Raw genomic sequence first — 27,980 nt, 5'->3', positions numbered from 1 at the left:
GGGAACAGGTACAAAAGTATCTATATCCACAGTAAAACAAGTCCTATATCAACATTGTGGGTGTGCTTCACAAAATAGATGGCATCATGAGGGAAGAGAATTATGTGGATATATTGAAGCAAAACCTCAAGACATCAGTCAGGAAGTTAAAGCTTGGTCGCAAATGGGTCTTCCAAATGGACAATGACCCCAAAAATACTTCCAAAGTTGTGTCAAAATGGCTTAAGGACAACAAAATTAAGGTATTGGAGTGGTCATTACAAAGCCCTGACCTCAATCATATAGAAACTCTGTGGGCAAAACTGAAAAAGCATGTGCAAGCAAGGTCGTCTACAAACCTGACTCAGTTACACCAGCTCTGTCAGGAGGAATGGGCCAAAATTCACCCAACTTATTGTGGGAAGCTTGTGGAAGGCTACCTGAAACGTTTGACCCAAGTTAAACAATTTAAAGGCAATGCTACCAAATACTAGTTGAGTGTATGTAAACTAATGACCCATTGGGAATGTGAATGTAACAGATTTCCTCCTCTTCGTCTGAGGAGGAGTAAGGATCGGACCAAAGTGCAGCGTGGTAAGTGTTCATGATGATTTTAAAGCACTGAATCAAAACAATGACGGGAATTTACAAAACCGAACCAGTACCGTGTGGCCCAAACACTCACACGGAAACAAACACCCACCAACCAAAAGTGAAACCCAGGCTACCGAAGTATGATTCTCAATCAGAGACAACTAATGACACCTGTCTCTGATTGAGAACCATATGAGGCCGAACACAAAAACCAACATAGAAAAACAAACAGACTGCCCACCCCAACTCACGCCCTGACCATACTAAAATAAAGAATAAAATAACAGTACTATGGTCAGAACGTGACAGTGATGAAAGAAATTAAAACTGAAATAAGTCATTCTATCTACTATTATTCTGACATTTCACATTCTTAAAACAAAGTGGTAATCCTAACTGACCTAAAACAGGGAATTTTTACTAGGATTAAATGTCAGGAATTGTGAAAAACTGAGTTTAAATGTATTTGGCTAAGGTTTACGTAAACTTCCGACTTAAACTGTATATAATACATGGAGGTATTGGGGTTAAATCCCTGGACAGTTTAAAGAGTTGGCAGCGCGTGTTTTTTTATTTAACTAAATTACCGCCTGGTGATTTACCTCAGAGCTCTATCCAATCAAACACCATTTACACTTAAACGGCTTTATCATTATTTTCACAATTTCAAAGTATTATTACAACCTGTGGAAAGGTGTATATATACAGGTAAATCACTTTTTTGACTGCACTGGGCCTTTAACACAGACCTTTTTTTTCAGCACCCCAGCGATTACCTCAGCTTGTAATGCCTTATCTTGGCCTGCTACACTAGGCTTGGCCACGTTGGCCCAAGACACTAGACTAGACTCAGCCACGTTGGCCCAATACACTAGGCTAGAATTCATAGAATGACGCCTGAGGGGATGGCTGCCATTTTATGGGCTCCTATGTATTGTTTGTAACTTATTTTGTACATAATTTTGCTCCTACCATCTCTTATGACCGATAAGAGCTTCTGGATATCAGAACAGCAATTACTCACCTCGAACTGGACGAAGATTTCTTCTTTAATGAGTCCGACGTGAAGGATATACTGCTTCCCCGGAGACCAGGCCCAAATCCCCGTCAATCGCATGAAGAAAAAGATCAGGGTTCCTTGTGAGAATTTGTCGGCGAGTTGGTAACCCGCTTCTACCATCCGTTGTATTGGCCAACGTGCAATCACTGGAAAATAAACTGGATGATCTCTGCTTGAGACTATCCTGCCAATGGGACATTAATAACTGTAATAGCTTATGTTTCACCGAGTCGTGGCTGAATGACGACACGGATAATATACAGTTTTCTGGGTTTTCCATACATCGGCAGGACAGAATAGCTACGTCTGGTAAGACTAGGGGTGGTGGTGTGTGTCTATTTGTCAATAACAGCTTGTGCACAATGTCTAATATTAAAGAGGTCTCGAGATATTGCTTGCCTGAGGTAGAGTACCTCATGATAAACTGTAGACCACACTATCTACCAAGTGTGGTAGATATAGCCGTCTATTTACCACCACAAACCGATGCTGACACTAAAACCGCACTCAATGAGCTGTATAAGGCCATAAGCAAACAAGTAAATGCTCATCCAGAAGTGGCACTCCTAGTGGCCTGAGCCTTTAATGCAGGCAAACTTAAATCGGTTTTACCTTATTTCTACCAGCATGTCATATGTGCAACCAGAGGAAAACATAACTGTAGACCACATTTATCCACACACAGAGACACGTACAAAGCTCTCCCTCACCCTCCATTTGGCAAATCTGACCATACTTCTATCCTCTGGATTCCTGCTTACAAGTAAAAACTAAAGCAGGAAGTACTAGTGACTCGCTCAATACAGAAGTGGTCAGATGATTTGGATGCTACCCCACAGAACTGGTTTGCTAGCACAGACTGGAATTTGTTCCGGATTTCATCCAATGACATTGAGGAGTATACCACCTCAGTCACTGGCTTTATCAATAAGTGGCGGGGCGGCAGGGTAGCCTAGTGGTTAGAGCGTTGGACTAGTAACCGGAAGGTTGCAAGTTCAAACCCCCAAGCTGACAAGGTACAAATCTGTCGTTCTGCCCCTGAACAGGCAGTTAACCCACTGTTCCTAGGCCATCATTGAAAATAAGAATTTGTTCTTAACTGACTTGCCTAGTTAAATAATGGTCAAATAAAAAAGTGCATTGACGACGTCGTTCCCACAGTGACCGTACGTATATATCCCAACCAGTAGTCATAGCGTTGGACTAGTAACCGGAAGGTTGCAAGTTCAAACCCCCAAGCTGACAAGGTACAAATCTGTCGTTCTGCCCCTGAACAGGCAGTTAACCCACTGTTCCTAGGCCATCATTGAAAATAAGAATTTGTTCTTAACTGACTTGCCTAGTTAAATAATGGTCAAATAAAAAAGTGCATTGACGACGTCGTTCCCACAGTGACCGTACGTATATATCCCAACCAGTAGTCATAGAACATGCAACATCCGCACCGAGTTAAAGGCTAGAGCTGACACTTTCAAGGAGCGGGACACTAATCCAGACGCTTATAACAAATCCCACAATGCCCTCAGACAAACCATCAAACAGGCAAGGACTAAAATTGAATCCTACTACACCAGCTCTTACGCTCGTCGTGTGTGGCAGGGCTTGCAAACTATTAGAAAGGGACTGCAAAGGGAAACGCGAGCTGCCCAGTGACGCAACCCTACCAGACGAGCTAAATGCCTTTTATGCTTGCTTTGAGGCAAGCAACACTGAAGCATGCATGACTGTGTGATCACGCTCGCCATAGCCGATGTGACCAAGACCTTTAAACAGGTCAACATTCACAAGGCCAGGCGGATTACCCGGACGTGTACTCAGTGCTTCTCGGACAAACTGGCAAGTGTCTTCACTGACATTTTCAACCTCTCCCTGACCAAGTCTGTAATACCTGCATGTTTCAAGCAGACCGCCATAGTTCCTGTGCCCAGGAAAGCGAAGGTAACCTTCCTAAATCACAACCGCCACGTAGCACTCACATTGGTAGCCATGAAGTGCTTTGAAAGGCTGGTCATGGCTCACATCAACACCATCATCCCGGAAAACCAAGACCCACTCCAATTCGCATACCGCTCCAACAAATCCACAGATGATGCAATCTCATTCGCACTCCACACTGCCCTTTCACACCTGGACAAAAGGAACACTTATGTGAGAATGCTGTTCATTGACCACAGCTCAGTATTCAACACCATAGTGCCAACAAAGCTCATCACTGAGCTAAGGACACTGGGACTAAACACCTCTGTCGGCACCTGGATCCTGGACTTCCTGACGGGCCGCCCCCAGGTGGTAAGGATAAGCAACAACACATCTGCCACGCTGATCCTCAACACGGGGGCCCTTCAGGGGTGGTTGCTTAGTCCCCTCATGTACTCCCTGTTCACCCACGACTGAGTGGCCAAGCACAACTCCAACACCATCATTAAGTTTGCTGACGACACAACAGTGGTAGGACTGATCACTTACAACGATGAGACAGCCTATAGGGAGGAGGTCAGTATGGTGACAGGACAACAACCTCTTCCTCAATGTGAGCAAGACAAAGGAGATGATCATGGACTACAGTCCAAAGCAGGGCAGAACACAGCCCTGTTCACATCGACGGAGCTGTAGTGGAGTGGGTAGAGAGTTTCAAGTTCTTGGTGTCCACATCACCAACCATTATGGTCCAAATACACCAAGACCGTCGTGAAGAGGGCACGACTATACCTTTTCCCCCTCAGGAGACTGAAAAGATTTGGCATTGGTCCCTAGATCCTCAAACAGTTCTAAAGCTGCACCATCGAGGGCATCCAGACCGGTTGCATCACCGCCTGGTATGGCAACTGCTCGGCATCCGACCTTAACATGCTGACCAGACCAAAGCCGTATGTACGTGTGCACCATCGTGCACATGTTGATTTTTGTACACCCACACTAGAGCAATCAGAAAACGCAGGTTGAAATGTCAAAATGAACTCTGAACAAACGATATTAATTTGGTGACAGGTCGAAAGCATTAAACATTTATGGCAATTTAGCTAGCTAGCTAGCTTGCTGTTGCTAGCTAAAAAACATTGGGTTGTTATTTTACCTGAAATGCAAAAGGTAAACTCCAACAATTCATCCACAGATAAAAGGGTAAACCGAGTTTGTTTCTAGTAATCTCTCCTCCTTCAGGCTTCTTCTTCTTAAGACTTTATATGGCAGTTGGCAACCAACATTAATTTGCATTACCACTATCAACTGGACTGGAGTGTGTTCCTCAGTTTATCTTTCAATCACCCACGTGGGTATATGCTCCTAAAAACCAATGAGGAGATGGCACGTGGGTATATGCTACTAAAAACCAATGAGGAGATGGGAGAGGTGGGAACCAAGTTCTAGGCGCTCTTCGACGCGCGTGAGCAGTGTGGGTGCAATGATTGAATATCATGTGTGTGTACATTTATTTTGGTCAGCATGTAAGGCGCTAAAGAGGGTACTGCATACGGCCCAGTACATCACTGGGGTCAAGTTTCCTGCCATCCAGGACCTATATAGATGTCAGCAGAAGGCCCAAAACATTGTCAAGGACTCGTCACCCAAGTCATAGACTGTTCTCTCTGCTATCACACAGTAAGCGGTACCGAAGCGTCAAGTCTAGGTCCAAAAGGCTCCTTAACACCTTCTATCCCCAAGCCATAAGACTGAACAATTAATCAAATGGCCACACTATTTACATTGAACCCCCCCCCCCCTTTGTTTTTACACTGCTGCTATTTGCTGTTTATTATCTATGCATAGTCACTTTACCCCTAACTACATGTACAAATTACCTTGACTAACCTGTACCCCATACATTGACTCGGTACCAGTAACCCCTTGGTATAACCTCGGTACTTTTTATTGTATTCTTTACTTTAGTTTATTTAGTAAATATTTTCTTAACTCATTTTCTTGAACTGCATTGTTGGTTAAGGGATTGTAAGTAAGCATTTCACCTGTTGACAAATACAAATACAACTCTATTTAAAATTTGATTTGATTAGACTCAGCCACGTTGAACCGATACACTAGGCTCAGCCACGTTGGCCTGGGCTACATTGATAAGCAGCCATTGTTGTTAGTACCGGCCAATGTGTGTAGCAGATACCGGTGAGCTAAGGCTTGCCTGACAGCTGAATAATAATGTCACACTGCTAGCAGAGACGTGTTGACTTAGTGAGGCCAAAAGCCTTAATCCGCCTCACTTCCTGGTCCAAAGGATGCTCGCTGTGCGCTGAAAAGAGCTGAGTTGAAAGGGAGTCCCCTGTGACACTGCCTCTGGAGACGAAGCCATTGGCCAGACTTCATTGGCTCACATGAGCTTTCCCTCACTAGTGTTTCACAAAACTGAGCCTTTTCACAACCTATATATCTAAATCTAACAAAGTGATTTGACTTTATTTTTTCATGTCTGTGTTTCCCAATGGGAGTCATCTACTACATAGCCTTAGATCCTGTTGGAACTGATTGGAACATGCCAATTTTCTATTGGGCAATGTGATAATGGCTGAAACACATTGTAGCACAGCCAGAGACGGTCACTTACTCTTTAGCAACACAATTGTGGTGTTCACAGGGCAGAGTGTGTGAGAAGGCAGCAGGGAGCTCATAAAGTCTCCATCATGGGCCTCCCAGCAGCATTCAGACCACTCATTGAGATCCTATCGGCCATAGAACAGCAGGCCAAGCACAAATCCCAGTGCTCCCATTGTTTTCCTCTCCAGCAGTGGCCCCCCATAGCCGATCTCATTAATTGCCTTTTGTTTGCACTCCTGAACAAAGGCATCTTGTGCAGTGGGGCAGCAACTCCGAATGCCTGGACAGTTGAATGCATAAATAGCCTATACATCCCCATATTCATCTCTCTATTCTGGACACTTAAGCTCTGTGAAGCTGGTTATTTTTACATAAAATACTCTGGTTTCATACTGTGGTTTCATGACGTCCTGGTTGTTAACAGGCATATGATTTGATGCATTTTTTATCACCCATGATTCTGTTGCAAGGTATTCCTTTAATAATATAATTCTTACTGGCATTAACAGAAACTGTAGGCAGAATTAACTAGCATCTTTGCTGACTCAAAGATGAAGGTTCACACCTCTAGACATCTATATATTTGTAGGTAAAATTAACCTAAGTTATGTCTTTCTTTCCATAAAAGTCATTATTTTGCATATACTGGCCATGCAGGAAGTGCACTATGGCAACCCAATGAAAAATGTGTCCTCTCTCCACTTTCTTTCACTGTGATTCGGTAGCAATGATGAATGTCAACGGGGTAGGGCCTTTAAATCAAGGCCGCCATTACTCCATGAATAGACTCTTGAAAATGATAGGCAGTTACGCAAGACTGGATTCAGAAAGCAAATAACATGGGGTGAGGTTTGAACATGTAGACTAACTAAACATGGTGTGCGGCATTCATACAGACTATTCAAACTAGACTTGTTTTATTTTGTACTTATTTACTGACAAAATATTGTCTACATTTTATTCTGGTGTAGAGCTGTCCACAATCATTACTATCGAATGAGGGAGTCTGGGTTCAGACCATATCCTGTTCCACCTAAAAGATCCATACTTGAACAAAATATTTATTTTGACCAGATTTGAAGTAGACCTAGACTCAATAAATATGGCTCTATATTTTGTTAAATGCTGTGGGCAGCAGTTCTGGCCTGTTTAATTGTTAGTTAGTAAGCAGTTAGTGTGGAGTGAGTGCGGGGGAGTGTAGAATGTGAGGTCACCCAAAGCTTTTGACATAGTGGGGACAACCAACCGGTAGTGCTGAGCGATTAGTGCTTTTTGAGTTTGGTTCAGTTTCTGTTAATAATCCAAATAAAACAATTGATACAAGTCCCATGATAGTAGTGACTGCCCATTACTTCACTTATTAACCAACATTTATTCACATTATTTTAATAAAATATTTCAGTTGTTGTGTATATTACATTAGTTTTATTTTATTACTTTATTTTCATTCCAAGTCATCATCTCATCTCTATAGAGCTGCTGCCTATGCTTTGACAATTATTTTAGTAAAGCTTCTAAGTAAATAAGACTTACTTTTATGACTGCTGAATACCAACTATCAATCACTTAGATCATGTATTTTCAGGTAGAGAGAAGGAGCATGCTAAAAGAAACACAGACTGGACAAGTAGGCACCCAATGGATAGTAAGCATGTATGGTCATTGTAGCTAATTACCACGTTTTCTGCGCTAAACTATGTAGAATATTGGCCTGTTGGAAACTACAATTGCTACTACATAGCACAGTTCGGGATTGAACCGATTTATCTCTAGAGAAAACGTGCAATGTGCGCACTGAGCTCACAGCACAGAAAAAGCTGAACTAAATGGAATTCAAATAATCGGTCAATTAGTTGTTTAAAAATGAAAAAGAACTGACATTTCTGTTAATCACTCAGCACTAACAACTGGTCACAGGTGATACAGAGGTTTGATAAGCGTGGACAGGGAAAAGGGTCACTTTCCAAACGGAACCACATTTGAGGTCAACTAACGACAACAGTCATAACTTTCCCTGTTCATTTATTTACTGCCCATTTTGATAATCCTTGCTTGTTAGTGTGAATACCCTTGTCCAAATTATATTTTAAAAAGTGCCGTGCTCAGAGGCAATTATATTGTTCTGCTAAGATATAGTCTATGTAGTAAATTTCAATTAAAGTGTTTACTACAGAATGGTTTGTATTTTAATGTTTGGCATCACAAAATGACTGTGTTCTGACTTTTCTGATGGAAGACGCATTCTTACCACCCACTATCCCAACTCTAAAGACTGCTAAATTCCACAACCTAGGATATATAACGGAATAAATCAGGACTATTTCATAACCATTTCCAGACTAGATACTAACACAATGCTCTCCTATACCCAAAATTGCGTACTTTGAAGGATTGCGACATCAAAGTGTGCAGTTCCCTGGTGAGCGATCCCAGCGACTGACCCAGTGAGCAGGCCTTTAGAACAACATGTGTACAAAAGCATATTCCAGACTCAAATAGTTAGCATAGGCAGTCTGAGGAGCAGGGCAAAGAATGTTGCTGAGCAACAGGTGGGAGAAAAGGGGATAACCATCTGAGCCTCATGCTACCACTGACAACCCCAAAGGACCCCTGCTTCCATCACCTGCTCGGGAGGAATCCCCCACGGATTTCCATGGGAAATGCCGGACAAACGCGCCGCATAGCAAAACTGCTGAGCGCTCCATGCAGCCCATTCCGTGGCCGGATTTAACGCTAGCAATGTAGTCACACTCATGCCATCACAAGTAAGACATACTGTTCAATGTTACAATGCAACCTGGTGGTTGGACACAATGGTGAGTCACAGAAGTGAGTTTGTGGCAAAAAATAGAGGACAGCTGTTGACCTTTGTCACCTGCCTGTTTTTCCTTAAGTCAAACCTAAGTGCTCTGTGGTGTTCTGTTTGATAAAGCAAAAGTGCTCCACCTTCGATTGCCCTCCATTTTTTCCCCTCAAACTTAAAATTGGAAAACGGGAGGACACATCAAGATTTAAGGGTGGAAAAAGTTGCATACAAACATGAAATTGGCAGGGACTTTTTTCAATAAACCGTTTGCCTTTCTCTGAAGCTCTGAAAGACAATGATTTACATGGCAGATTACACACTGTTTACATGTCAAGACAGAGTCACAAAAAAGAAACATGTTCGCATCTGGATCTTGATCCAGAGAGAGAATTCCAGATCCGGGTGTAATCCTTATTCTTTTTTCACTAGACAGAAGTGTAGTGCACCGCTGAGGTGTGTTCATAACCCCATCTCCAAACCAAAGAGAACGATCACCAGTCTCTGTCTTATGGTCTCTTGCTATGCTTGTTCTCATCTTCTGTATATCATGCAATGGAGAATTCCTTGGAAGATGCACTTTAATGATACAGGTTAACAGTATTATTACAGTCCTAGCTGAGTGATTCTAGCATAACTCAGCAAACCAAGTTTTTTTTAAATTACCCTTTAAATGGGAAATAATTATGGCCAAACTCATTAGTCACACTAAGGAGAATATCCCGTCAATTACTGGGGAGTGTCACTGGTCTGCATATTGCTCCCAGTATGGAATGTCCAGACTCCGATGGAATCTTTGCAGCTGCACATAGCAATTATAGTGACCCCACCCCTGATAAGTGATGTCTCCAACCGATTGGCCAACTGCTGTCTGATGTCTAAACAAGCATCCAGCTAAACTCTGGGGGGAAACCGTCAAATTGAGTGGACATCGGTTGGTTTAACCTACATACAGTACTCTACGCTACCTTCATTGCTCACATCTGGGGCCACTTGTAGATCTGTTCGTTTGATCACACGACCTTCCGAGTCCCGTCATTCCCAGGTCTGTCTCGAAACATTGGGCTAACCTACGCCCTAAAACCACAGGATGCTGCCCAAAGTCAAATGCAGGATGATCATGAGTGTTGATGATCTGAAATAAAACTGCATGGTTGGCCAGTTCCGCATGAATGACCCTCAGAGCGGGGAATTAATTACACTGAGAATCGGCGGAGGCTATTTAGAGGGACTCATCAGCCCAGAGATATAGATTCCCTCTGAAAGTGTGGTGAAAATGTACAAACCCATAAGATCATTGTTCTGGCTCAAACCGGATACAACCGGAATGGATGGGTCTGAGGAAGCTGGGGCACACTCCGAGACCCTGTGTGAGCACCGTAAAATAACTCGTCCTGCCTACTAAAAGGCTTTTGTTCTTATGTTTTCTACCATTCTTATTTATTTTCTCAATAAATTATTTGTTGGCTTTATTCTGTCACTCCGCTGTTTTATGTGTTCAATATTTCAAGAGCCGCACATCTGTGCTCTCATTGTTCTTTCGGAAAGACTATAAGACATGTCTTCATCGTACCAGCAGTGCATACTGGAAATGAAGAACACAGGTCAAGCGTAGCAAATCTTCTTATGGTGCCGCCTGACCAGATTGTTCCACCAGGGTCATTGTACTTTCATCTAAAATGTGCGGGGCTGTCTGGATATATCTCTCAAAACAATTTATTTTCATGGTTTGTATTCAACATTCTACATGGGTAAGCAAGCAGCCTATGTTTTAAGATCTGGGTTTTTACAGTGAGGGCCTTAAAATGTAAATGGGGGAGGGGGGATATGAAAGGATGAGGCTGTACAGCTTTCTGCTAATTGTGACTGTGTGTGTGTGTGAAATGTATATGCATAGAGGGTCCTATCAATCAATGACAGAGCACTGTTTTTAGAAAGGAATGTTAGTCCAGGGGAGATGCCACAAATTCTGCATCTAGGCCTAGTGCTTCATATTCATCCTTTGAGCTTCTGCCATGACAAAATGGATGAATAACAAAGAAAACATGTAATTTTCTATCACAATCTATTATAATCCTGACTTCAAACGTATTATTGTTGCTTCTATTGGGATTAAATAGGTTTTAAAATGACAAGTTTAATCTGTCTTTTTCTCATCTCCCATGTTGCCACGATACATTTGCTTTGTTCACAAGTCGTAATTTCTATATCTCTATACCATCTAGAGTGGTCTTGAATTCATTCCTCGTTACAATGAACCTCTTCTATATGGCTATGGTGAATGTACTAGTATCTTTGTTGTGATGTCTTTCCATATTGTGAGAATCTCTTTTAAGCCTCACACAATCATCCCCAATAATAATGTCTGATTATTCTGCCTGTGTAAAACCTCTCCAAGGTCTTGTTGGCTCCTTTTAAGGTTATCTTGTAAGACCTGATAATGACCATTGTGTAAACATGTTCAACTCGGGAAGTCTGACTATCATGGAGGAAATGGCAGATGAGATAGTGTGGTCATTTTGGGATGTCTCTGCTGCATTTCACATTAGAATAGGACTAGAATGTTGAGAAACTGACAATTTAGTTTAATTGCAACCTTCCTGCCTTAGAAATGAGATAGATGTGACAAATTTGATGAGTTGTTCCAGATCTTTTTTTCTGTCCTCGCTTTTCTTTCCAATGGCTGACACGGTAGTGTTTATGAAAATCTATTCAAAGTTCTGTGACTTTCCACGCGTTGGCCTTTTCTTTTTCTTTTTTACCTGCTAACGTCACCAGTTCAGGCAAGCACCCTTATCAGCCCCGATAGGCTCTGCTACGAAAATGGACTCTTAAGCACACGGATGCCTAAACTCCAGTAGCGTGCCGTGGGCCTGGGGCCTGGGGCCTGGGCCTTCACTGAGGTCCTACACAGTCCCACCCGAAATAATCCACCTCTTATTACCATCATTATGATGCCATGGCTCTAGACACTATACATTTAGACAGAAACGCAGTATAACCAGGCGTTGCGTCACCTTGAAATTGACATTTTTATTCTGAGAATTGCAGAGGAAGAGTAAAATAGAGTACAGTTCAACTAATAGGCAAGAACGTAGTCGAGTGCAACAGAGTTATATTAATATTCTTCTTCTATCCATTTCTGGTCCACAAACTTTGAGCTTTAAGTCACCCCCCCCAAAAAAAAAAATACAATATGTTCACTAAACAGCGCATTGTCGCACCCAAAGCAGTTTCACCGTGATGATAAAGACATAACTATTCACTGAAAATAAAATAAAGAAAACAAATAATTTGCAACATAGGCTATTTGCCATTTTATTTTGTTAATATATAGGCTATTTAATATTAACGAAATAAAATGCGAAACATACATACACATTTAATAAAAAATAAAATGCATTGTATGCCTACTCACCAAAGACTGATTATTTGAACACAAAATCCTTCCTCCTTTCTTTCCTCAAGAAGACTTCAATGACTCTGTTGTACAGTCTATCTGTGCGTTTTAGTTCCACCAATAAGTCCTTTTCTATCGACATGGAGGCTAATGCTGAAAGCCGAGTCTGTCCAGTAGCATTTCTGGAATACGTTTTGATTCGCTTTAAGGCCGAGAATGACCGCTCGACAGAAGCCGTGGACACAGGGATGGTCACTGTCACACATGCCAATGTGTAAAGTTGCCCCATGTCCTCATTCAGATTTTTCTGCTTAAGGAAATCAAGGAGATCAGAGGGACTTTTCCCTTCAAAATAGCAGACATTACAGTCAGTTCTGTTTTTAGCTTGGAAAGGTCGAACAGTGTTCCGTGACTCTCTGTAAGCTGGAGAAGGCTGTTTGCAGGATTTTTTTCCGGTAGGTCTGAAACTGCTGGGGGTCCAGGAGGGAGAGAAACATTAATTTTTCGTGGTCTTGAAACCTGTTTCGTATCTGGCAAAGAACGTTGTCCAGAATATTGCTGTGAAGTTGTTGGTAGTATGTGTGAGGGTCTCCTTGTGCTGGGCCTCTGCGTGCGCTGGGTGAACTTGAGATGCGCGCTGTGTCATCATAGATTTGACTGAACCTGCGCCTCTCTTGCTCAATTGTGTCACAAAACTCGTTCACCCTTGTCAGGCAGAATTGTACATCCAAAGTTTGTTTCTGTAGAATTCCAAAAAGCACATCCGAATAATTAAAAATCCCATTGAATGTTTCAAGCAAAAAACAAAACTCAAAATCATCCAAACGTGCATTAAATCCATCAGCCATAAGCACAGTATCCCCGTCATGGTCATCATGATGTTCCAGTAAGTGGTTAAACAGCTCCTTTAGGGAAACTCTCTTTTCAAAGACTGCATTGACCAATCTAGATGTATATTGCCACCTCGTTGGTGCAACCTTAGGAAGACGACGCTTGCAGATGTCATCCAGCAGTTGTGTGCGCTTAGGGGATCGTGAGAAAAATGCTGCAAGGCCATTGAGGTTGGCAAAGAAGACCTTGCATTCTTTAAGCTTTGAGGCTCCTTGAGTCAGTACTAAATTTAGTCGATGTGCATAACAGTGAATGAATAAGGCCATCGGTGCCCTCTCCTTAACTTTAGCCTGCACCCCATTGAGTCCAGATGCCATGACTGCCGCGCCATCAAAACACTGTGCCACAACTTTATCCAGACTACATTCATTTTCCTCCAAGAAACGGAAAATAAGAGCGGCAATGTCATCAGCTCGCTTGCCGCTTGTCACATCTTCAAATCAGATAAATCGCTCCTTGACTCCTGTGTCCATCACATAACGCAGGACGAGTGAGCACTGTGCTGCATTTCCCACATCTGTTGTCTCGTCCACCATAACAGCAACAAAGGGAGCTTTTTAATCTCCATTTTGATCTCTTCTCCCATCACTTCAGCAATAGCATAAATTAGGTCATTTTGTATTTTGCCTGACGTCCCAATGAACACTTTGTTAGTGGACAGGTGGTATTGTAAATCTGTGTTGCTATCAGAAAGAAAAGAAAGAAGCTCCACGTAGTTCCCTTTGTTTGTGGAGTCAGCACTTTCATCGTGTCCCCTAAATGAAAGTTCCTGTTTACCCAAAAACATGACACAATCAATGAGTCTTTCAATATTTCCCTATTTTTCTTCACCTTTTCATTGTGCAGCTCCGTTGCCCTGCGCACTTGTTCGTTGAGGTGTAGATCCACTCGGGGGTCCCCAAAAGTTTTCAAAAGCACCATTGCTTGTAAGTGCCCAGCCATACTTTGGTGTCTCGTTGCTGCCTTGCTTAGACAACTCAAGTTTGCAAAGCCAGTGTGGCTCCAAACACCAAATCGATCACTTGCAAATAATAGGCATTCCCAGCAGTACAGTCGGCAGTGCTTCTCGGAGCCTGTGAGCCATTGATAGCGCTCGTAGTTGGAACTTTGAAAGTGGCGAACGAACCCCTTTCCCACCTGTGACAGGCTTTGTAGCGTCGGCGTCGGGCGACCTCTCCTTACAATGTCTAACTTTTCTTGAAAAGTTCATCTTGAGAATGGCGTTATAATTATATCCTCGACCAAATCGATATCTTCTCCTCCTTCCACCATTGTGGGTTGAAAAAACAGCTTAGTAGTACACAAATTAATTTGTTTATGAAATTAAGTTTCCTAGTTCTAAGGTTCTGCATATACCTGCCGATAGGACCTGCCTCTCAATATTGGTAATCCAATCAAAAGATGAGCATCCAATCAAAAGATGGCTCCTGTGTAACACTGGAGCCAGCCAGCAGACATACAATAGCCAACTCTAAAGCTGATTGGTTGACACTAAAGTTTCATTTCCATTCACTTTAAGCTACAAGCGCCCGCACTGTTGATTCTGAAAGCCTGGGGGCAGATGTTAGATCCCTGGCAACACATGATGGCTGAATATGATTGGATAAAAGATCTAACATAAAGACCAGCCCTCCAAATCTCAACCTGGGGCTGGAAGCAGTGCAACCAAGAGGAAAGCTATGAAATGAAGAGTATAACTCTTACTCTGGGGAATAATTTAATACATATTTGTGGGAAAATATATTTAAAAAATATATATATTCTGATGATGTTTAGGCCAGCAGAGAAGGCCTTGCTGGCCCTGACGGCCCACCACTGCTAAACTCTCTCTACAGCTCTGAGGCTGCGGCCTTGTCTAGCATCCGGTTACAGTGATGACAAATGCCCGCCAAACCTCTGAGTCACAATAAAAATGACTCAAATTGTTTTTCTTTTTCTACAGCTTGCTGTAACATGGTTGACAAGCAAGTACTACAGGCAGTACACCCTCTTACGAAGCTCAGTCTAGGGCCACCATGTTACAAACTCGCCACCAATGTCTGGCATGCCGACAAATATCTCAGGCACTTACCCAGGGTATGCACTCACACACGTGTGGCAACTGTACTGTGTACATGCTGTATCTGGGCTTCTACCGTGTTCTCAGGCACGACTCATGGCAAACCAAAAACCTAAGGTTGCCCACATCCCTGTGATACATTCTGACAGGATTAGGAAATGCCATTAATGTCGCTCGATATCAAACATTTCAGCTCTCACTGAGTATTTTATACATGCTTGGTCCGACACTTTCTCAGGCTTAACTGATGATGAAGTTTTAATGGAAGTGCTCCAGACTAGGTCAGCTGAAAGCTATCATGAAGATATGTTCTTATGTCTAGCTATACTTAGTCTTGTCTCTGCTTATAATTATTTGGTATGAACTAGTAAAATTATGTGATAACAATTTATATTTTTTGGTCCTTCAAATATAGCAACACTAATGCTGCTTCTTGTTTCAATGAATCCCAAATAAACTAAACAAATAGTTAAGTTAAGTAATTATTAAGTGATTACCATTTCACCATGTCATTTCTAAGTAAGTGCCAGGGAAATAGCATACTGTAAAATAAAGAGTATCCTTATTAAGAGCATTAATGGGACAAAGGAATTACTGAGGTTATACTTGCTCAGTTAATGTTACACTGTTGCATCTCTGCTGCATAACATCATCATTTTTACCAGTTAGGCCTAATACTGTAGCCCAAGTGTTAACCCCAACACCAGGTCACCAGATGGTCTGGTTACAATCTACCAACACTATCTGACCAGTCAGCTAAATGTACATTGCAAGTCGGATGCTAATGGTGGCTTTTCAAAAGTAAACAGGATATTTATTCTACTAAGGCCTTCCTTTGTTTGACACAAATCAATAACAATTTATTGTAGCTCTGTCTGTTCTCTATCGCCTAGTCACCATAATTCTGACTTTCAGTGAACTTGCTAACGCCTACATACCTCGTTTGAAGAAAGAGGCTTTATTGTGAAATACATTCAATTTGAAACTGTAGTTGTAGGTTGTAGGCCTACCTATCAGCTACCCAAATAAGAACCTCTGGACAAAATTACTGAAACTGTATTACCAAACATGTCATACTTTGATGGATTATTTGGGATGGCATGGCAGTCTTGAATGGACTACATTTCCTGAGCTTGAGATGGTCATAAGAATGATTTAGCATGATTTGATGCCGAGTTTCTGCCTGATGATGAATCATTTGTGGCATTTGTGTCACTGGGCTGATAAAGCATCTGGGCGATTACCTCGGGTAGAAACGTGAGAGACACTGCAGTGAGAAGTCATAGAGAACTCCCAAACACCCCTACTCCTCCCCCCTTACTCACCGCAATGCTACTCAACAAAAACTCCCTTTGTCTGACTGCCAACATTTTTGTCAGGCCTTAGCACAAGACTCGCACATCCCTTCACAGAGGCCAACTACATTTCCTGAGATTGAGATAGTTATAAGAATGATTTAGCTTGATTTGATGCTCAGATTCTGCCTGATGATGAATCATTTCTGGCATATGGACACTGGGCTGATAAAGCATCTGGGACGATTACCTTGGGTAGAAACGTGAGAAACACTACAGTGAGAAGTCACGATGAACTCCAGATTTTCATACCTTCATATCGTTTCTGTGCCATACAGTATTACTGGCAGTGCACACAAGGGCCACTATTTCTTTCTGAATGGAAAAAAATGTTGGCAGCAGGGATCTTGATCCAGGAGGGGATTGATTCTCTGCTGTAACCAAGAAGCTTGATCGAGCAAGCTAGCCACTTAACTAGCAAGTTAGCAAACCAAATGCATAACTGGAGCCCTGAGCTGGTGATAATTTATTTTGCACATAGATAGTCAGATAGTTAATTTTAGGGTGCACCAAACCCCTACTCCACCCCCCCTTACTCACTGCTCACTGCTGACTTCTAAACTAGATATAAATCAAATAAAAATCAAATAACATTTTATTGGTCACACACACACATGGTGAGTAGATTAATGTGAGTGTCGCAAAATGCTTGTGATTTTAGTTCCGACAGTGCAGTAATATCTAACAAGTAATCTAACAATTTCCCAACAACTACCTAATACACACAAATCTAAAGGAGTGAATGAGAATAAGTACATATAAATATATGGATGAGCGATGGCCGAGCGGCATAGGCAAGGTGCAATAGATGGTATAAAATACAGTATATACATATGGTATGAGTAATGTAAGATATGTAAACATTATTAAAGTGTCATTATTAAAAGTGGCATTGTTTGAAGTGACTAGTTATCCAAAATTGGGAGATAATATGGCCGACATTTGATTGTAAGGAATTCTAGGTTGGGTGAGCAGAAGGACTTAAGTTCCTGTATGTTGTTATGATTACACCATGAGTCATTAATCATGAAGCATACACCCCCGCCCTTCCTCTTCCCAGAGAGGAGTTTATCTCTGTCGGCGCAATGCATGGAGAAGCCCGGTGGCTGAACCGATTCCGACAACATATCCCGAGAGAGTCACGTTTCTGTGAAACAGAGGATGTTACAATCTCTGATGTCTCCCTGGAAGGCAACCCTTGCTCAAAGTTCATCTACCTTGTTGTCAAGAGACTGGACATTGGCGAGTAGTATACTCGGGAGCGGTGGGCAAGGTGCATGTCTACGAAGCCTGACCAGGAGGCCGCTCCATCTGCCCCTTCTGCTGCGCCGTTGTTTTGGGTCAGCTTCTGGGATTAGGTCCATTGTCCTGGGTGGTGGTCCAAACAGAGGATCCTCTTCGGGAAAGTCGTATTCCTGGTCGTAATGTTGGTAAGTTGACATCACTCTTATATCTAATAGTTCTTCCCGGCTGTATGTAATAAGACTTAAGATTTCCTGGGGTAACAATGTAAGAAATAATCCATAAAAAAAAAAATACTGCATAGTTTCCTAAGGACTCGAAGCGAGGTGAACATCTCTGTCGGCGCCATCTTGCAAATATTGTTAATTGTCAGGTATCCTATGAAAATGAGGAATGCCACAGTCTGGTTCCTACACCAAAAGATAATTGTTATCTGTAGGAGGAATGTATATGGTGGAGTCAATTAAGCTTGGAATGTACTGAGTAAAGGAAAGGCGATCACATAGTTGCAGTCAATGATAAGGGTGGAGAGCTATGGATTAGTGAGGAATGGGGGCCGAGGTCAGGTCACATTAAAGAACAGTTAATTACCTGCATCACTTAACTTCTTGCCTAGCAATAAAGACGTAATGTTTAGAGGGAAGGAGGAGACTTCATCCAAATTGGGGTATATATACTCGTGCTGGTGGAAACATGTCTTTGTCTCTTCAGCTGTCTGACCCTTTGGGTGAATAAACTTGGTTTGAGCTTTACAAATCGTCCGTGAGTTTTTACACTGTTCATTTAGAACCTAACACCGCAATGCTACTCAATGGGTTCTGAGTGGCGCAGCAGCCTAAGGCACTGCATCTCAGTGCTACAGGCGTCACTATAGACCCTGGTTCGATTCCAGGCTGTATCACAACCGGCCGTGATTGGGAGTCCCATAGGGCGGAGCACAATTGGCCCAGCGTTGTTCGTGTTAGGGTTTTGCCAGGGTAGGCCGTCATTGTAAATAAGGATTTGTTCATAACTGACTTGCCTAGTTAAATAAAGGTTAAATAAAAATATATAAATAAATAAATAAAAAACCTCCTTTGGATGACCACCAACATTTTTGTCATGTCTTACCGCAAGAATCACACAACACTACCCGGAGGCCGTACAACCACATACATGGCTCTTGCATACCGGTCTCTTTCGCAAGGCCCTACATCAAGAGATTAGTTATGGTCAACAAAATGATTGGGATGTCTTTTTTTATCACAAGGCTGGTGTCATCTGCCCTTCATACTGTAGAAGACACTTAAGAACTCAGCTGGCTGCTACGAGGGATTGGAGTCATTGTCAGTTCTGCAGATCACAGGGAGGAGAGTATTTTGACTGTCAGTTGGGCTGTTGGTGATAGACTTGTTTTAGGAACTAAAAGTGTTTTTGCTGAAAATGCCAAATTGCCTTTTCAGAAGGGTAGAAAAGCGGTGATGATGGTGCTGGAACTAGCCAGTTTTCGTCAATGTGTATTTGATTTTAAAAAATTGGAGAGAAGATTTAAGATGAACAAATGCATTTTCAGATAATGCCAATAGCTTCTATTTTACTATGCTTTAGATATGAATATGTTTAATCTCGAATCATATATTTAGAGTTGCTTGAATACAAGCCCAATGCTTTGGAATGAACAGCGTTCAAACACCTGAGGCTGTCATATGATTCTGCCATCTGGCTATTTATAGAGAGAGTAATTGCCTTTGTGACAGTATGGTAAACAGAGGAAGAATCCAAAGCGATTATCTGGCTATGACTCCTAGCATGTAGCTCAGACAGGCAGTGCTTCAGCAGCATTCAATCTATTATCTGTGCCCTGCCATTAATTAATCTGTAATTATTTCCCTATATTGACAGCATCCCAATGTGTGATTGATGGTGGTTCCTCCTGAACTATTGATGCGCTGGCTCTGTCTGAATCTATTGAATGAACACAGGGAGGAAAACCACTCCGGCGTTCTTCCCCTAGGGATCATGTGACTACAGATAAAGATCGGCAAACAGGAAATCACCAAAACACTGCCCTAAACTCAGACAGCCAATTGATGAGCATTTCAAAGATGATCCCGCAGACACAGAAAAAACATCTCATGATAATGTCTTGGCATTACAAACAGCAGATTTCAACTGCTACTGACAAGGTGAAATATCACTTCCAGACTTATTATGCCATATCTCACAACAGAAAAAAGTGAGATCTGTGAGAAATATAAATAATTGTTGTCCTCGATCAAAATTCCCCAAAATTCCACCAAGGCCTACAGATGGGCTTAATGCAACAACAACAACAAATCTGAGATGACCCAAAGCTGATGCTATATTTTCATGGGGGGTTTTGCCAACTACCTTTAGCCTAGCAGCCAGGCTCTCAACCTATTTTTATTTTTTTATCAATGCCTCTTCCACACAATAGTCTTATTACCATTTGAAGAATGCACGTGCTTGCCATTCCTGGAACATAAGCATGTCCATTTTCAACTTTCCCCTCAGCATCTGCTACTGCTTACCAAAAGGAGAAAATATATATAAAAGCAGGGTAGTGCCTACTTCAATAACCTTTCAAGTTCTTGCTGTGAAGTTCAAGTGGATTTCTATCTCATGAAAGACCATTCAAATCCAGCTTTTCTGTTATGCTTTATTTCTTAGTCAACTATCCTTTCATTCTCTTTAAGACCAACTTAAAACAGGTGAGTGGGAGGGGTGAAGTAATTCACAGTACATTAGAAGTTGTTTTCCTTCGTGTGCTTTTTATTCACAATGCCGCATTTGCTGCTAACAAACAGTGTCTGGGGTTTGGGAGGGACACCATGGATGTTTCTGGTCACTCGTGCCTTCTCCCCAAACCCATCCACCCACTCCTGCTCAGCTGTTTTGGGCCATTCCATTGTTGAAATCATGTGCTTCGCTGCCTTTATCCCATGCATGGTCCTTTGTGGCGCGGTTATCCAAGGTACAGTGCATTTGGAAAGTATTCAGACCCCTTTTTCCATATGTTGTTACACTACAGTCTTATTCTGTTGCATTACAGCCTTGAATTTTATTAAATATGTTTTTTTCCTCATCAATTTACACACAATGCCACATAATGACAAAGGAAAAACTGATTTTTAGAAATTTTTGCAAATGTATTACAAATACAAAACAGGAATAGCTTATTTATAGAAGTATTCAGACCCTTTGCTATGAGACTCGAAATTGAGCTCAGGTGCATCATGTTTCCATTGATCAACCTTCGAGATGTTTCTACAACTTGATTGGAGTCGACCTGTGGAAAATTAAATTGATTGGACATGATTTGGAAAGGCACACACCTGTCTATATAAGGTCCCACAGTTGACAGTGCATGTCAGAGCAAAAAAACAAGCCATGAGGTCAAAGGAATTGTCTGTACAGTTCAGAGACAATATTGTGTCAACACAGATCTGGGGGAAGGGTACCAAAACATTTCTGCAGCACTGAAAGTCCCCAAGGTCTCCCATCATTCATAAATGGGAGAGGTTTGGAACCACCAAGACTCTTCCTAGAGCTGGCTGCCTGGCCAAACTGAGCAATCGTTGGAGAAGGGCCTTAGTCAGGGAGGTGACCAAAAACCTGATGGTCACTCTAACAGAGCTCTACAGTTCTTCTGTGGATATGGGAGAACCTTCCAGAAAGACAACCATCTCTGAAGCACTCCACCAATTACGCCGTTATGGTAGAGTGACCAGGCGGAAGGCACTCCTCAGTAAAAGGCACATGACAGCCCGGTTGGAGTTTGCCAGAAGGCACCTAAAGACTCTCAGACCATGAGAAACAAGATTCTCTGGTCTAATGAAACCAAGATTGAAATCTTTGGCCTGAATGCCAATCGTCACGTCTGGAGTAAACCTGGAACCATCCCTACGGTGAAGCATGGTGGTGGTAGCATCATGCTGTGGGGATGTTTTTCAGTGGCAGAGACTGGGAAACTAGTCAGGATCAAGGGAAAGATGAATGGAGCAAAGTACAAAGAGATCCTTGATGAAAACCTGCTCCAGACTGGGGTGAAGGACAACGACCCAATAGGACAACGACCCTAAGCACACAGCCAAGACAGCGCATGAGGGGCTTCGGGACAAGTCTCTGAATTTCCTTGAGTGGCCCAGCCAGAGCCCGGACTTGAATCCGATCTCTGGAGAGACCTGAAAATAGCTGTGCAGCAACGTTCCCCAACCAACCTGACAGAGCTTGAGAGGATCTGCAGAGAAGAATGAGAGAAACTCCCCAAATACAGGTGTGCCAAGTTGTAGCATCATACCCAAGAAGACTCAAGGCTGTAATCTCTGCCAAAGGTGCTTAGTAAAAGATATGAATACTTATGTAAATGTGATATTTCCGTTTGTCATTTTTTTATGTCTAAAAAACAGTTTTTACTTTGTTATTATGGGGTATTGTGTGTGTAGATTGATGAGGGGAAAAAACTATTTAATCAATTTTAGAATAAGGCTGTGACCTAACAAAATGTGGAAAAGGTCAAGGGGTCTGAATACATTCAGAAGGTACTGTAGATAACTAGTATTGTGGGCTTGTTGTTGGCCAATGATTAGCACTAACTTCAGTGTAACTTCTAAATGCTGAGATGAATCTGCATTAATCGTGCATAATACATTATTCAAAATGTCAATTCAAATTGTTGTCAAAACCTAACCTCAGAATAGATTAACTGCAAACGTCTTTACAAGCAAACTGGAAATGTAGGCTCGAGCTGCAAGCCTAATTACAGGACATGGGCTACCGTGCTAGTTTAAACAGACAGTGGGTCTACCATTCTCACACAACTGCTTTGTCTGTTGGGAATAACTCTTAACTCTCTGTGCTTGCTGGGCAGCCACTCCTCTCTGTGCTTGCTATTCGTTTTTCTCCTTTTCCCTGCCATTTACTCTCTCTACACTAAAATGTCAAGCTGTATGTGACTCGCCCGGGGGTTCCAGCATGCCATTTAGGGAGTGCTCCAAACATTTGCTCACAAGCTGTGGATGGGAAGGGAAGCATCTGACAACAAGCACCTCCTGGGGGGAAGCGCTACCAGCACTTTCCCTGGGACTAACCAACTCCTGTTGTCCCCACCAGCAATGCCACACATTTTAGACAATGGAGAAAACACCTGTCATCTGGCTCTTGTTTAAATTAAGTCAGCAAAGACAGGTGTCTTATCCTCCATCGTGTGTGTGTGTGTGTGTGTGTGTGTGTGTGTGTGTGTGTGTGTGTGTGTGTGTGTGTGTGTGTGTGTGTGTGTGTGTGTGTGTGTGTGTGTGTGTGTGTGTGTGTGTGTGTGTGTGTGTGTGTGTGTGTGTGTGTGTGTGTGTGTGTGTGTGAGACCAAACATTTTGCCATGATGGAGAGACTTATCAGGGGAAAATACTCCAACATTAGCTAAGCAAAGGCGTTAGCATATTCGCTGGCTTGCACAACACTCGGCAGCTAACACAGGCAGCTGTTTCATTGAAACTAGCTAATCCATTGTGATTTAATTATAACGTCAATACTAGCTACAGTGGTAACTAGCTTGGAATAAGTCATTCGTTTTGTGTGCATTGCATCTGTGCACTGAGCTAGCTATCATCCCATAGCCTACATTGCATATGAAGTGTGACTGGCTCATCCGTGGATGTATGGAGAAAATGCCCCCCTTTTTTTGGGGGGGGGGGGGGGGTTCATGCTCTCTGGTTGTCTCAAAGTCGTTGTTGGCCGCTGACGAGCATTGTGATTCTGCAAGTAGAATCGATAGGTTCGTTGCTAACAGGTCGGTATGAAGCAGGTACCGCTTTTGTTCTGGTAAGAGAAGGAACGCCCTCCCATTGTGAAAAGTACCTATAGGCTGTCTATCGGCAATGGGATACTCGATGTGTTTCATGCTTAAGGAGGCAGCTTGCTTTTCTCTCCCATATCTCCTCAGATAAGGGACTTCTCTTCTCACCCAAAGAGGTATGAGTCTTAAGCAGACTTACTGTGAGCTGCCATAGGGCAAAAAAACTAGACCAGGTTCTCACATTTCAGTTGGTCATGTCTCCGTGAGTAGCCAAATCAATTTCCCACTCATTTGCTAAAGGGTAATTTGCTAAAGGGTAATTTATCAAGTCTGAAATGACATTTGCCACATCCATTGTAATTGATCTTTCTTTCACTTTTATTCAGACTGGAAACCAGTTTTACTGCCACTGAATAAATGTGCATTTCTTGAGGTCAAAGAAGCCAATAATTCTCAAACTTCAAATAGAGGTGACTGGACCTGAAGGGTTAAGATTTGTGAAGGTGCTTCTTCTAAGACTATTAAGGAAATATCTTAATATTAATCAAATCAAATTGTATTGATTGCATACACATATTTTGCAGATGTTGTCGTGGGTGTAGCGAAATTCTGATGTTCCTAGCTCCAACTGTGCAGTAATACCTAACAATACAAAACAATACACGCAAGTCCAAATAAAAATCAAAGAATATTGGCTTGGTTTATATTGGCTTGGTACTGTTCCACTTTGAGCACTGTCAAGCTCCCACATATTTACATTTACATTTAAGTCATTTAGCAGACGCTCTTATCCAGAGCGACTTACAAATTGGTGAATTCACCTTCTGACATCCAGTGGAACAGCCACTTTACAATAGTGCATCTAAATCATCTAAGGGGGGGAGGATTACTTATCCTATCCTAGGTATTTCTTGGCACTTCTCAGTCTTGACAGGATCTCAACCCAATTGAACACTTATTCTGGAGCGGCGCCTGAGACAGCGTTTCCGGCCACCATCGACAAATCACCAGAAGATGGAATTCCTTGTGGAAGAATGGCGTCGCATCCCTCCAATAGAGTTTCAGATACACTACATGACCAAATGTATGTGGACACCTGCTCGATGAACATCTCATTCCAAATTCATGGGCATTAATATGGAGTTGGTCCCCCCTACGCGCTTCAGCACTCGGTGGTCCCGTTCTGTGAGCTTGTGTGGCCTACCACTTTGCGGCTGAGCCATTGTTGCTCCTAGATGTTTCCACTTTACAATAACAGCACTTACAGTTGACTGGGGCAGCACTAGCAGGGCAGAATTTTGACGAACTGACTTGTTGGAAAGGTGGCATCCTATGACGGTGCCAAGTTGAAAGTCACTGAACTCTTCAGTAAGGCCATTCTATTGCAATGTTTGTCTATGGAGATTGCATGGTGGTGTCCTCAGTTTTATACACATGTCAGCAACGGTGTGGCTGAAATAGCTGAATCCACTAATTTGAAGGGGTGTCCACATACTTTTGTATATATAGTGTACTTGTAGAATCTATGCCAAGGCGCACTGAAGCTGTTCTGGCGGCTCGTGGTGGCCCAACGTCTTATTAAAAAACCTGTACATCTCTCTCATACCTATTCAAAATACATTCAAATTATGACAAAAAACAAGCCAACGACGAATTAGCCTAAAACCAACAAAAGAATGTGCATAACAAAAGAGGTCAAATAGATTTGTACATTTAGGCAATCAAATCAAATTAAATAGTAACAGGTGTTTAAATGTACAAAGCTGATTCAAGTTATTTTCCTCAAATTGTGAATTATGTTTTTCTTTCAGAACTGTAATTCAGTGGTAACAATCTATCCAACAACAATCAAGGTTAACCAGCTCTAACTATAGTATATAGCCTTCAGACAATAACAACTGGGTAAGCTGTAAAATAATAGGCAACATGGCTTCAAACACACTAAATCAGATTCTCAGTAGGTCTAAATCCAGGGCGACATTGAAAGACCAGCACCATCTTTGGAAGCAGCCTTCTTGCTATCCATATTTAAATACACAGATAATTAAGCCAGTCCACACACTTGGATGACCAGAGGGGCTGAAGGTACACAGGTCTGTGCCTCCTTTTGTTCTGTGTGTCTCTCTTCAAGAACGATTCAATACATGCTTAGCATTACAGGAAAAACAGTTAAACCCTAAAGCAAATGACCACCACAAGTCCATCATGTGGTGCTGTAAGATCCTGCTATAATCTAGCCTTATTTGTTGTGTATATCAGTAGCCTTAATTTATTGATTCAAATTCTCATTACAATGTTTATATGAGGTAAGCTATAGCACCTGCTATGGGCTATTAGGAAACATTTGGGAACAATTCAAGTTTTTATTTAATTATTCAGAGTTCTATTTCGTTTAATTTAGCATGTCAATGACATCAGCAATTGTGGAAGTTGATACAAATGTATCTCTGAAATGTCAACATAATGATTAAACATTCTTTCTGAGAAGGATCTGAGTATGCATGAGTTAAACACGAGGGAGCGCTTCATGTGAACAAATTGCATCATACTCTTCCAGCAACATAGCTTAATGATTTGTCTCTGCATCTGGCCAAATTGTAAACAGTTCTAATAGTTATTTCATGTTTTAATTAGGGTCAAACCAAAACAATAACTGTTTACATGCCGAGACAAATCGCTTAATCTGAAATGGCTAATAAAAAGTTACAAAATCTACATTTTAGAACCGCTCTTCAAAGAGTTCTCAACGCTGACAAAGCGAGCTGCCTGCTGCTTTCAGATAGGCTCCTCCCGCGGACTGTCTGTCTTTATTCCCCAATGGAAAAAACCGTTATCTCGCATCACTGAATACTGCGAGTCTGAACTTTTATCAACCACAATTCAAACACGTTAAAAACGTTTAAGCAAACGTATATTTATATCAAATACTTATTTCTTAGATAATAATACATGTATAGATGTATTTACAGTCGAACACTTTTGAAAGTAAGGAGACAGACTAAAGGGGGACTCGACTCATCCCCTTTTAAAAAACAAGCCTCTAAATTAACGGATACATTGTATCTCTTCTTATTATTTCATAATGTAAAGTTTGTAGCCAATTAAAACATGCTAACTGTATGTAGAGCAGTTTACGAAAGGTTTATATCTCTGAAGAGTTCGATAAACTAGACATACTTCCAAATACCAAACTGCACTGTCCGGCTTCGGATAGATCAAACATTCCAACGAGCCAACACAACAGGGTTTGAGGCTCTAGTGTTACCAAACCATTTCTTAATTCTGATCTTCGATTGCCTACTTTATAATTTAATATATCTCCATTTAAATCAGAACATCATCTATTAATAACAAAATAGCTGTCTGGCTATAGCTAGCTTACTGAGAGAGTTGGATCAGAAATGATCACTTATATCCTTACGCAGGTCACGTCTCGCAAATAACAAAGTAGCTAATTTCAACTGACACAAGCGGGTGTCACGTCCAGAATGTCTCGTCCAGAATGTCTCAGCAACGGCAATAGGCTAGGGAAATAAAGTCCTCATGTATTTACTTACAGTGAGTTGAGAGGAGGACCAGAATGCAAGCCAGACGTGTTAACGCCATCTTGGAGTCGATGCAATGTTCAGTTTGGCCGTACATGCGCAAAGTCAAGAGCTTTTCAATGGATGGAGAGGACTGGCCAGGGAGAGAGGCAGGGGGAATGAATCTATTGTATCGGGTTTCCATGGCTACCGATAGCATCACTCACACAGTCAAGAATGTATGGTTGACAAGATGTGGGAGGACCAGACGTTTTACAACCGTGGACCAGTCAGCTCGAATCTCTGATCGGGGACTACTGTATTAGGCTACCCATTTTACCCAGACAACATTCTGTCCTGTGCAATTATGATAACATTTACAAATCTATTTTTTTTTTAAATTGATTTTCAGAGTAGGCTTTGTATGTCAGATATCCAGACAAATTCCATTCTTAAAAATAGAACACTCAATTGGCATCCTTCCTAAAACAAATGGCCTTTGGTATGTTTTGTTGACTATTCAAATTGTGTAGAGTAAACAAGGGATTAATTAGCATTGATTGGAGGCTCTTTTTACTGGCCTAATCCTGTCCGTTGTAACTGCATTTAAAGAGAACCCCACAGCTGTGTCATCGGGCAGATCAGGCTTGAAAGAATCAGCTATTTATCTCTGTCAATCTCAATTGATTATGCACGCAATCGTTATTGCTTTTATATAGCTAAGCCAACCATTGGAATCG

The 27,980-nt window shown here is 41.9% G+C and overlaps 1 protein-coding gene across 1 annotated transcript in view; it reads right to left on the bottom strand.

Annotated features, from left to right (window-relative positions):
* The window catches only part of jam3b (junctional adhesion molecule 3b), a 48,896-nt gene extending 21,508 nt beyond the window's left edge, over positions 1–27,388 (bottom strand). Inside the window, exon 1 of the mRNA XM_064981931.1 lies at positions 27,274–27,388. Within this exon, the coding sequence (XP_064838003.1) occupies positions 27,274–27,358 (85 nt within the window). The 5' untranslated portion in view covers positions 27,359–27,388. The remainder of the gene's footprint in view (positions 1–27,273) is intronic.
* Positions 27,389–27,980: the final 592 nt, after the last annotated feature.

Source organism: Oncorhynchus masou, chromosome 12 (assembly GCF_036934945.1).
Source record: "Oncorhynchus masou masou isolate Uvic2021 chromosome 12, UVic_Omas_1.1, whole genome shotgun sequence".
In the NCBI taxonomy this organism is placed as follows: domain Eukaryota; kingdom Metazoa; phylum Chordata; class Actinopteri; order Salmoniformes; family Salmonidae; genus Oncorhynchus; species Oncorhynchus masou.
The sequence above is the reverse complement of the archived record's forward strand: the minus strand, read 5'-3'. Positions and strand labels throughout refer to the sequence as shown.